The 12,730-nt window shown below is 35.4% G+C and overlaps 1 protein-coding gene across 8 annotated transcripts in view; it reads left to right on the top strand.

Annotated features, from left to right (window-relative positions):
- The window catches only part of LOC107155182 (tRNA (guanine(10)-N2)-methyltransferase homolog), a 76,803-nt gene extending 64,291 nt beyond the window's left edge, over nucleotides 1–12,512 (top strand). For all 8 annotated transcript variants that reach the window (XM_048797848.1, XM_048797834.1, XM_048797826.1 and 5 more), the window contains one exon: nucleotides 9,698–12,512. In XM_048797848.1, coding sequence (XP_048653805.1) covers nucleotides 9,698–9,829 — 132 coding nt within the window. In that variant the 3' untranslated portion in view covers nucleotides 9,830–12,512. The remainder of the gene's footprint in view (nucleotides 1–9,697) is intronic.
- The last annotated feature ends 218 nt before the right edge of the window (nucleotides 12,513–12,730 follow it).

Below are 12,730 nucleotides of genomic sequence, written 5' to 3' on the forward strand. Positions count from 1 at the left end.
TGTTTTAACTTGAGGTATTTGGAAGTGTCATGGAAGCAGGGTAGGAGCATGGTGATGCTGCATATCAGCCTGCTTGAATTCAGCTTTCAGGTTACTGTGGTCTACTTTAGCCCAAATGAATTTCCTTTTGCTGCTAATGATACTTTTTCTTGAGTTTAAATCTTGAAGGATCTATCATTTTTTCTTTCATACCCCTGGAACTAAATGATTTTGCCAAACAGACTGGACTTCATGGCCATAATAATAGTTTTAAATTACTGTTTCTGGTAAATCAAGAAAAAGCAAAAGCCTTTTCCTTACCAACATAAGGAAGGGCAATCAGTTAAGATAATTAGTTCCTGCAACCTATGATGTTATTTAGATATGATTACTGAAGGTGGAGAAAGCCTATGACTCTATCTCTAACACTTGTGTTTTTAGGCAATCATAGTTAAAATTTGCTTTTGAAATATAACATAGGGGCTGAGGATGTAGCTCAGTGGTAGAGCACTTGCCTAGCATGCATGAGACTCTGGGTTTAATCCTCAGCATTGCCAAATAAATAAAATACAGTGTAAAAGAATCTTGAGCATAGATTATTTGCAAAATATACATATGGTTCAGATACTCCAAGGTATGAATGGTTTAGGGAAATGAGAAATTTCAGTGTGGAGTCACTCTAATCTGCTGAGGCTTTTATAAGTTTTACATGAGTGACAGGTTTTCCACTTTGTATTTTTTTCTTTTTTTTTTTTTTAATGATTCTTTAATTAGAATTATTTTTCTAGGTTTTTTTTTTTACATTTAAACATGAACTTGTATCCTGTTCCCACTCCATGACCCTCCAAAAAGATGCCAATATTTCTATATATGCTAATATTTCTGTATCATCATGATAAGCATTAATATGCACAATGTTTTTTTTATAATTAGAAATTATGTGCTGAGTGCTAGATGTCAAAGTGCAATAGTTAATTGCTAGTCTTTTCCAGAACTCTTGATGTGATGATTTTAATATGTATTAACATATTTTCATAGACTCTAGATAACTTAATATATTTCAGAATAGTAGATTTTTTTAAGAGTAAAATAAATGTAAGTACCTAATATAGAGTCAAAGATTTCTAACCTCACCTTGTTCTCATTAATAAGGCTAGAGATTTCTCTTAATAGTATCGGATGGCAGACTTTTGACCTGCTTGTCCTTGGTTTGGAAATGGCCCAGTGCTGTTTATAGTTGTGTAACTTTTAGCACAGTGGTTTCTATAGCTACTGTCCAATACCAGATGTAGAACAGTGGAAAGCTTTGATAAGGAGAGCAGAATTTTTAAACAAAAGCCGGACATGGGTAATTACCCTGAAGTTGAACTGAGGTCCATTATATTCAGCACTATCATTTACATTTCATTTTACTCTCTGGTGACTACAAGAAAGAAAATCAACCTGCTGTTTTTCTCTTCCATCTCTTTGCCTTCTTCCTTGCACTTTATTGAAGACTGCGTATTATAGCTTAAATCTGTTTCATGAACCCTGAAGTCTTGCTGACAAAAGGAGATGAATACCACCAGTTTGGTGGCTTTCACATTGGTGACAGCCTCATTGGTTTTCACTTAACATGGAATATGTTTCATAAGCCATTTGTATTCAAGTGTTTGCAGTGAAACTGCTGTTTTGTATAAACTGTTGTCACTTTGTGAATATAAATGACTTAAGGTTAATTCAAGCGAAGTAGAAGAAATCGTTATCTCATTATCAGTAATTGTCAGTGAGTAAAAGGACAACTAAAGCCTGACCTATTAATAAAAATAGAAGCCATTTGGTTTTCTGCTGAGTGACTTTAGAATCTTGCACCTTCTTCTCCTAGAAAGAGGAGATCCATTGTTTACATACAACAGTAATTTTATAAACTGATGATTATCCTTGGTATTTTCACTGAAACTTTGGGGTTTCTAAAATTCACTCTAAAGGGACACCATAAGGTAGAATTTTGGCCTTAGTCAGAATATAGTAGGAAGTGATGTGAGATGAGGCTTGAGAATTGAACCAAGTAGGAGGCAGTTTATAGTAGAGGATAAATGTGGGAGTGGGGAGAAAGTTCAGGAAATTCATACCTGATGACTAAGTTTTTGATGACTGCGAGTAAACATTGTAAGCCATTTGAGGACAGGTGAAATTTTGGAAAGTGGTTTTGTGAGAAATGGGAAAGAAAGCTATGTTGTTTTAACAATTTTTTCATTTATATACCTTCTTATCCTTGACTATATATTCCCTTAGGGGAAAGCCATGGCTAAGACCACTTCTCATGTGTTCATGGGCCCATTTGAATCAGGTGTTGAGACTAAATACACTAAGCTTAGTCCTTATCTTTAGAGTACATCAGCAGGAATGGTCACCCTGCCGGGTCCAACCCTTTGTGCTGAGTCTTATAGTTACCTGTGAGAACAGAAAAAAGTGCTCACTTGAGGAGTTGGTACTTGAGGCAAGAGAGGTGAGTAATTTGGTGGGAAAGCCATATTTTAAGAAAGGTAGAGTCATAAGAAGGGTTGAGGTGTGAGTAGTAAACCTTGGATACTTTCTCCAGACTAGAATGCTGAGTGTTTGAAAGAGAATCAGCTAGAGATGACCTGGAAAGCTACCAGGATGCCCAGTTAAGGACCGTGCTTACTAGTTTCAGGTTTATACGACCAGGGATGGCAAGCCCAGGAGGGATATTATAGTAACAGAAAGTCATGTTTTATAAGGGTTACCCTAGCTTGAATGTGTAGGTAGATTTGAATTGTGGAAGGATACTTGTAATACTAGTGAGGAAGTGCCTGGCATGGTTATTAAAGATGAAGAAGTTGTAATCCAAGAAAGGTGAAATTGGCGATTGTAAAGGACATAATGGAATTGGGAGTATTGGAGAGAGGTAGTTGTGGCAGAAATTGGTGACTGATTGGACAGTAATTAGGGTGAAAGAGATAGCAGTTGAGAACGACTTTTCAGAATTCAGGAATAGTAAAGTGGATGGTAGATTTCTTATAAGTATTTTCGCCCAAGAACAATGATACAGTGCCACTTTCCTCAACTGCTATAATAGCCTCCCACCTGACTTCCCTGCTTCTGCAGATTCTCCCTCTACTTTATTTTCTGCACAGTGGACAGAGTATATTTCAGAATGTAAGTAGATAATGAAATTCCTCTGCTTAAATCTTATCAATGACTTTCTGTGAAGTTTAGAATTTAATTCCAGATTCTTCATCTAATCTCCAGGCTATTCTGTTCTGTCTCCAATTTCATTTTTGTACCTCCTTCCTTTTTGAGCATCAAGCCTAAACCACATGAGCCACCTTTCAGTTCCCAGAATGGACTCATCTCTTTCAGAGTATTTTAGATTATGATTCATCTCCCTGAATATTTTCCCTTTCTGTAAGTAAGTTTAATTTATCATTTAGGTCTCAGATAAATGTCACTTTTTTAAGGAAGCCTTTCCTGTCCCTTCCTGGCCACTGCTCCCAAATAATACCCTTTTCATCCCAGTGTGCAATCAGTTTCTGAATGCATGTTTGGATGTTTGTTGCTTAATGTCTGTCTTTCCCATCAGTGTATACGCTCTGTAAACTTACAAACCTTGACACTTTAGTGTACCACTAAATAAATATTTATGGAATGAATAGTAACTGTTCAGTGATTATTTTGCATTCTTCTAGAATAAAAACAATCTTATTCAGCAGTATTTAAGTCATCTATTTGAAGAAAGACTAGGAACAGGTAGTTATGATTATCCAGACATTTCCTGTTTGAAATGCAGTGAATTTTATCATTACCCTGACATTATTCTTCAAAAATCAGTGGGGCAGAACCATTTTAATCCTGTGGTCTACCCAGGATTCATTTCTCACCTGAGGCAAACCACAACCGCAGCTGAAGTGACAGTTGGAAAACCTAACACCTTCCTTTATTCATTTATTTGAGGAGAAGGTGATACAAGAGAATGGCAAGTTTCTGAGAGGAGGCAGTAACTAGAAAGATAGTTCTACTTCACTGGAGTTCTCCATGAAGAATCTACTTTCTTTATAGTCTGAGCAGTTAATGATACTCAGTTTGAGAAACGCATAGAAAAATATTATTGTGTATAATCCAAAGTGTTTTTAGTTCAGTGTCAGTTTCGAAGGTACTACAGAAGGTACTACAGAACATACTTTTGTTTCTTTTAGATTAAAATTTGTATATTATAAGTGACTAAAGTACAGTCTTTTGGGTGTCTTAAATTCTTTTTAATGTTATGTTTTTGACGTAGAGTTAGTTGTAAAAACAAAGGATTAACCTAAATACAGACTAGTTCATGCATTTTTTTCTTTCATGTTCTGGGGAATGACTGTAATTCTAGGTTGAATACAGATGAGTGATATGCTATAGAATCACTGAGTTAAATATGTATTTGTATATTTCTGCATCATTCTTTAAATATGAAATGTTATAAATAAATGCTAAGGGAATAGGCCATACTGCTCATGTGGGAGCTGTGACTCTGGTTGTTTATAGCAGTCAAAATTTGCAAAGAGTGAAATAAGTTTATAGCAGTCAAGATAAGCAAACGGTACTTCTGTTAGATGTATGGTCTACTCTGCTGTAAACTTATTTTAGTCCACATTAGAAAAATCTTACAAAGAAGAATTTATCTACTTCAGCCAGCAGAGGGTGGTGTACACATAAAAGTGATCAAGCGTTCTGTGAGGCTTCCTTTGGTTTCTTTGGCAAGTGTGTTAGGATTCCTAGAGTGGTTTATGTTTAGAATTAGTCGTACTGATAGGACAGGAAATTGGTTGGGTGGGACAGTGGTTAAAGGAGTTCTGTCTAAAAGTTTAGATCTGAAGGACGTGCTACCATAATGTTGCTGTTCAGTGAGGAATGTCCTCTAAATGTCAAACTTCATTTTGAACGACCCACTAATCTAGCATGTGGGAAATTAACTCTTTAGCCATCGTTTTGATGTAGTTTCTGCTAAAAAAGAAAAGAAAAATGTAATGAAAAAATGCATGAGCTTTTGAAGTCTGATTTAGGCCACACTTCTAGCAATGCTGCTTACTAACTATGTGACCTGTGGCAGATTCTTTAAAAGTCCTCAGTCTCCATTTCCCTATCTACAAAATGTAGAAGATAAAATGTTATGAAGAGATACAGAAAATTAATAATCAGTGTATATAAAATACGTAACTGTAGCAAATATATATATATAGTAGTTCATTCCTTGAATCAGAACTTGTATATTTCTTACAATATTTGCAATTGCTGGTTGTCTTACAAGGATAAATGAGAAGTCTGAAAGCTGCATATTCCCATTATGTAGCCATTTGTGGGTAGTACAGATTTTCCTGCAAAAACTATTGATTTCAGGTTAAAGGATGATAAAATAGTATAAACAACAGTATTGATATTTTATTCACTTATTCTTGATTACTACCAATAGTTAAGAAATTTGGGGAAGATGATCTTTAATCTTTCATCACCATAGTTTCCTCTTGTGGCACTTCCTAATTCCATGTGTGTTTTTATTTTATATCAAACATATCTTGTTTACTAAAAATGGGTAGAACTCAGGCTCTATGGTACATAGATGATACTATGATTGATAATAGTGATAGACAAATTTGGAAATGTTAGAGAAAGTCAAATACTGGGACCAACTTGAATGAAGGAAGGACATCAAAGATTACATTGCTTGAGGATGCTCTTCTCCTTTTAAGTAAACACTTTTGCCTTGGAGATACTGAATTGAACAAAAACAACAACAACAAAAAAAATGCAGACATTCCTAGTGGAGATGGGCAGGGAATGTGAATAGAGAAAAGTCTTGAAAAGGTGATGAAAGATATGTGGAGTTGAATATCATCATCTTAAGTGTGAGCCTTGGTCAAAGAGCTAAAGATAGGATGAAAGACAGCAAGAGAAACAAGAGAACAAATTGAGTTTGCTGTTCCCTCCAGCATTGAGGTAGCAATGCACATTCAGAATATACCCAGGCCATATGAAATATAGTATACTATATGCATCATTGAATATATATTTCATACGGCCTGGGTATATTTGAATGTGTATTGGTAATAGGTATATGATATTTATGTGTGCAATAGTATGTATGTGATGATACGTGTGAAACCAAATATACACTAAACATTTCATAAGGAACATTTTATGAACCATAGCTTTTCTTCCCAGATGGCAATAATAGCCAAAGTCCCTGGAGTATTTGGCTTATTGGGAAACAGGACTTATGCTTCTAGATAATAGACTGGTTCCTGGCAGATCCTTGGCTGAACAAGGGATTTGGAGCCTTTGGATTGTACAGGAGTTTCTTTATGAATGTCCTGCTTCACACTAGGGGCAGTGGGTCTTGTAGAGAATGACATTCTAGCACAGGACCCAGATATTCACTCTGATACTCTGTACTACCTGAGAGAGAAAGGGAGAGAGAGCAAGTAAGATTTCCTCCCAGAAGTTCTAAGGTTAATGGTCTGCCCTGTCTTTTCTAGTAGCACATGTGTCTTTGCCACTGTGTCTCTGGGGCACTGAACAAAACACATAGTCTATTAAGGTGTTATTTTGCTTTTGCTGTATTCTAAGTTAATCTTGGGATATATATATGTGTGTGTGTGTGTGTGTGTGTGTGTGTGTGTATGTGTATAATGTTTCCTTGATAATCATTAGCATAGGCTTTGTTATTTGGGGATTGTTTAGGCTTCTATTTGTTCATTTCCTGGCTCTGATTCTGATCTTTTATATTCCATGTTCTTTATTGTTGTTTGCCCTATTTCTCTCCTTCATGTCAAAGATAAGCAATTTTACCAAGTTCTCTCTTTAGTCCACGAAGGAAGACTGTCTTTAATTGTGCTTTGGCTTTTGTCCCCTTGCTTCTTTCTGGGGAGGTGCATACCAGCAGCCTAAGTCAGTACTTGAGCTGTATCATTTCCCCAGAGCCTCATGATTCTGTCCTACCTCATCTTCACTCCTGTAGCTCTAGGATATTCCATGGAATCAATCATCTACAGTGTATTTTGAGCAGGAGGTGATCTTGCATGGCCTATTGGAGCCTTGGGGAGAACAGAGGACTGTAGGACACAGCTGGGAGGGACTTGGTTGCCTCACTGTTCTAGTTCCTCTTGTACAGGAAAGGCCATTGAGTGAGATGTCATTCAGCAAACTGATGTGTAATTGAATCTAACAGCCAAATGTTAGGGGAAAGCCTGAGGGTTGGGGAAAATGTGAACTAAGTTTGGATTTTCACCAAGGGGTAGCATATTATATTTGTGCTTTAATAAATTGGGTTTGATCTCAGTGTGGCAAACAGACTGAAGAAGGAGCTACTGAAGGCAGGATAACTGGCCAATTAGAGAAAAAAGAGGAGAGATGAGGAAGGCCTAAACTAGAGTACAGGGATTCTGGGTGGAGACAAGTGGATTGGAGATATTTAGGATATAGAAGCTAAGGTTTTAGGATGGGCCAAAATTGGGGTGAAGAGAAAGAGGAATTTGATCCAGGTTTCTGATTGTGATGACAGGGTAGAGAATGAAGCAGAGAACTGTGAGAAGATGGAGATAGTGGCATCTGAGCATGAACTTAAATATATAACCAAGGAAAAACCTTTCTGCTGGATTAAGCAGATGTAGCTCACAGAGTGGCCGAGTTTTCCAGTGATCCTATTTGACATAAGAACAGAATTTAGAATACCTGGTGGAGCAGTTGATGGCATATCACTTCCTTTCCTTCAGTCAGACTTTGATAAAACGAGCAAGTTGATAGATGCTGGAACATTGTTTTCTACTACTGTTGTCCTGAATACAGTCCTGAGATATGGACCTGCAGAGTCAGCTGTACTCCTAGGGTTATAATATCCCTGAGCATTCCTGTGGCTCCTTGTATCTCCTTGAAATATGTTCTGTTAGTTAATGGAATGAAGTTAATAATACTTCAGATTTAATTCTGTTCTTTTTTTTATTCTGATTTGTTATATATGACAGAGGAATGCATTACAATTCACATTACACATGTAGAGCACAATTTTTCATATCTCTGGTTGTACACAAAGTATATTCACACCATTCATGTCTTCATACATGTACTTAAGGTAGTGATGTCCATCTCATTTCACTGTCTTTCCTACCCCCATACCCCCTTCCTTCCCCTCCCACCCTTTGCCCTATCTGGAGTTCACCTAATCCTCCCATGCTTTTCTTGGTAGGCAGCTAAGCTACTTCATCACCTGTTTATTCCTCATTAAATTGTAGTTAAGCATATAATCTCTGGAATCAAACAGAACTGTTCTCAAAGCTGAGCTCTGCCACTTATCAGCTATATTATCTTGGGCCTAGACTCTTAAATAATTTCTCATCAGCAAAATGGTGATGATTGTGTACATATCATCTAGAGCTGACAAATTTGGTCAGATAGTGCATAAAAAGCATTTAGTATAGTTTTGGGTCCATAATAAATAATTAGTAAACTGTACTTTCATTTGGTATTCTTTAATTATATGCCTACAGGTTGACTACATAAAATTTATTGATTTCTTTTGTATAGACTGAAGTTAGTAACCAGTGGCATGTTTTCATGTGCTGGTAGCAGTTGTTGTTATAACATACTTAGTGCCTTAAAATTTAAATAGCCACCTGTTTATTTTTGATGAACCAAGACATCTGGGAATGTTTAATAATTTCTATGTGATTTAAAAAAAAATATGTGTTGTAAAAATAGTTTCTGAACAAATAAATCATTGTTTTGGCTCAACATTGTTTTTTTTTTTTTAATTTAGATATGAAGGGAAGGATGAAATTATTTCACAGAGGAATGTGCAAAAATTCAAAAACATTTTGAGGACTCATATTTCAGATGTTATTTTTAGCTACCTGTTTGATACTGAAATCAGGATAGAAAATTAGGCATCATGTTTTATCATTGAGTCCTCACATCTTTTCTCAAAATTACATTAATATATGCATATTCAATATGAATTTTCAGAAGTACATGAGAAATAATATTTTATTTCTAATTAGATTTTTCCCCCCACAGGGTTGTAATGGTTTGTGAAATTGTGTGAGATTCAATGTTTCATGCCAGTCTTCCTGTCCCCGTTTTCTCTGCCAAAATATGTTTGATATTCTAAAACCTAGATTGATATTTCCAGTGATCATTAGCCTTTACTTATATGTGAAGTCTAAAAGTGCAGAAATTTCTTGTTTAGCCTGAATCTTCATCTGCTGTACTGCGGATCCTTTATTTCATACTGAATACGAGCATAGCCCTCAAGAGTTTTATATGACATCATACGCATTCAGTAATCTTCTGGTACATACCTTTCTCTTGAGTAGAAGCTTCTTGGTTTGTTCATTCTTATCCATACCTACAGATGATTTCAGTGTATACTGAACTAAGAATCAGAAGAAAGTTGTAGTTCTGACTGTGAAAACTGGAATAAGTCTCTTTGTCCTCTCTGGGTAATTAAAGAGTTTGTCCTCTGTGCAGAGTATTGTGAAGATTAAATGAGATGAAGTAAGTGAAAACACTTTGAATAACCAAGCATAATCCAGATAAAAAATGATTGCATATTTCTCATTCAGTTAATAAAGAAATGCGAATATATGTCAGAGTGAGATTTTGCTTAGAGTAAATGACTGCATTGGTTGCAGACAAACTAAAGAAATAACTTGCACATCTTTATATTTTGGATTTTTTTACCAACCAGAACCGGGACCAGTATTCACATCTGCTAAGTGATCATTTTCTGCCATATCAAGGTCATAATTCCTTCCGTGATAAATATTTCAGTGGAGTAACAAAAAGAATTATTAAGGAAGAAAAATCCAACCAGGAATGAAAATTAAGATTCTGACAATGAAGAAAGATTAAATATTTGACAGAAAAGACATCTGGAAGTGAACTTTCGTGTACAATCCAGAAAACATGTACTATTTTAAGGTGGTTATTATTATTTTGTATAAAAATGCTTTGAAGTAAATCAAGCAGTTTAAAAATTGTCTTTGTATTTTAGACTATTCTGTTTTATGAGGTCTTTTGAACCTTATTTGACTTGTATTTGTACTTTCAAGTACTAATGGAGATTGACTCAACAGTTATAGTTTTTTACAGTTAATTTACAAAGAAAATTAATATTGTTGAATTTTTTAAACATATTTGCCAGATATGTTATAGGCAATTAATAGTGCTTAAGATTTATTCATTTGGAAAATCTGTTTAGTTTGGTTTTTAATTGTAATTGATTTACATTGCTACCAATAAACTGTATTGATAATTTCTAAAATCAAATAGTGTTCAGTGCTTTTCAGGAGGGAAATGAATTTTTACTGACAAAATCCACAAGAACAGCTAGACCTGACAACCTAACAAGGTTCCAAAGCATTAAGGCCTTGAACATCTGAAGCTCGTCTGTACCTTGGATTTGCCCCTGCATTCCTAAATCTTGACTATCAGTCAAGTTAACTACCCTCAATTTTTGGTTTAGAAAGTAACTGATGGTTAAAAGCAGTAACAACAACACAAATCCTTGATGGTTCCCTAATGGTATTAAGCCTAATCAGTGCTCTTTGAAATAGAAGCTATATTTTTCTTGAAGGAGAAACTTTGCTGAGTCCACATTGTGTCCATCATGGAAATATCTTGTTTGAAAACCACTACACCCATTAATTCAGGATGCTAATAGCTTTCCTGCCTTTGGTGGTCAAATGTACCTCAGCAGGGCAGCAGTAAATGGATCCCCTCTCTCTAACCAGAGCCTATTTTTATTTATGTTATTATTATTATTTTAGTGTTACTGCTGACTTTTATGAACTCAGAATATTCACTTACATGGCTTAGGAGCTCAAAAAACCAGTGCTGTCCAAGCAGAGAGCGAGGGTAGGCTATCTTCATACTCCTTTTCTCGTCTCACAGCTCTGGATTTCAGCTGCAGATCTCAGACATTTCAGAGATTGTTTTGTTTGGGTTTCTGGATGTGATTTGTGGCCAATGGGGAAAATCTAAAACTATTTGAGGATGATTTATTTTCAGAATTTCTGTTATAAACCATCTTATTTAAAATTTTTTGAGGTTATATGGGGGGTAAGTATGAAATTTTGTAGCTGACTCAATTGGAATATGAGATTTTAGCTTAGCCCTTTTTTTGGATTGTCAAAAAAATTAGTCCAACTAGTTCTGGAAATTTGCAACATTAATTTTAGTCACTTTGTTCTTAAAAATTATCTGTGTTATAACACATTTTAAAAAGTAAAAAAAGAAAATATTATACCAATTGAGGTCTTCAATTAGTAATTGAAGTAAACTTCCTATTGTGAGGCTTAGTTTCATATCAGTAAGTTCAGTTTCACTTAACTGAAATGTTAATAGACTCAGTAAAATTTGTGGAATTATTTTTAAAGTTGATATTCAGAAATGAAAAAAAAACAAACCATGATCACTTTCAACCAATTCTGATTTTATTGTATAGATCTCAAGCTCTCTCATTCTAAAAAGAGAGACTTTCTTTTCTGGCATCAGGATCTTAATACTTTCTGCATAATTTACAGGAGTTCATTCCCAGGATTGCTTTAGTTTTATGTGTGACCACTGTATTCCTCCTCATGCACTTTATTAAGCAGGAATATCACCTCGCAAGATGCCTGCATTTCAGATAGCCCTGCATTGTGAATTTACAGTATAATCTGGGAAAAAAGCCTAGGTGGTCTGTGGACTGGCCTATTTAATGTTTATAATATGACAAAATGTATAATTTTGTTTCTGGAATATATTAAATGGCCATAAAATCCAGACAGTTACCTTGGTGGTGTTTCATCAGAAGGGCCTCCTTCCTGTCCATTCTGGTGAGTACTTTTCTTGCTGTGAGAGCTGGGAGGGAATGGTAGAGTAGGTGGTCTTGGGTGTGTTTAGCCAAAGTGGCCAACTAATTTTAAATAAGTTTAAAATCTGCTAAAATTTTCTCAGCCACTTCCTGCCCAGGGTGACCCAGCTTTGAGTTAACTCACTACCACCAATTCTCTTATGACTAACTCTTTAAGCATTGAGCAATGTTGAACAGTTTAAGCTCTGGGAGATAAGTTGATGTTGCCACAATTTCCATTTTGAGAATATTCATTCATATATTGAGATCCCCTATCTTTTTTTGGAAAAAATGGTAATTAATACTAAAAAGACTTGCTTCAGGTTTGGTAGAGGAAATAGATTATGAGTTAACATCACTATATGGATTATACTGTGTGTGTTTATTTGGGTAGAAAATGTGCTGTGAAAGTTTGGCATGTGAAAATAGCTTTTAAGGTGTTTTATATTCACTGTAGATTAAAGAAGCAAGTGTTTGACCTTTTTAACATCAGGAAATGAGATGTTAAGGTGTGTTACCTCCATGCCAGTATAAGCAAATCTGTCTCTTGGGTAAAAGGCCATAGTCCTTTGGTGTTAGAACTACTGAATCTTATTATGGACATACTATGAAGCATTTTTTTTAACCCAGAGTTATGAAATAAAGCACAATATTTCATTATTGAAAATGAAGTTTTTGTTTGTTTGTTGAAAATGATCTTTCTATCCCTTTTTAGTAAATCTCCCTTGAAAAAGCACAGTGGAACTAACCTGATGTTAATAGTTCTAGGGAAAAAAGAAAAAAAAGAAATCTTTTGTAGATAAAGCAGGACATAAATAAATGAATTCATTCATGTAGCACAGCACAGGGGTGGGAATGGCAGTGGGTGCTGCCAAGGAAATTGAG

The sequence above is a fragment of the Marmota marmota genome, unplaced genomic scaffold (genome assembly GCF_001458135.2).
Source record: "Marmota marmota marmota unplaced genomic scaffold, marMar, whole genome shotgun sequence".
NCBI classification, from domain to species: domain Eukaryota; kingdom Metazoa; phylum Chordata; class Mammalia; order Rodentia; family Sciuridae; genus Marmota; species Marmota marmota.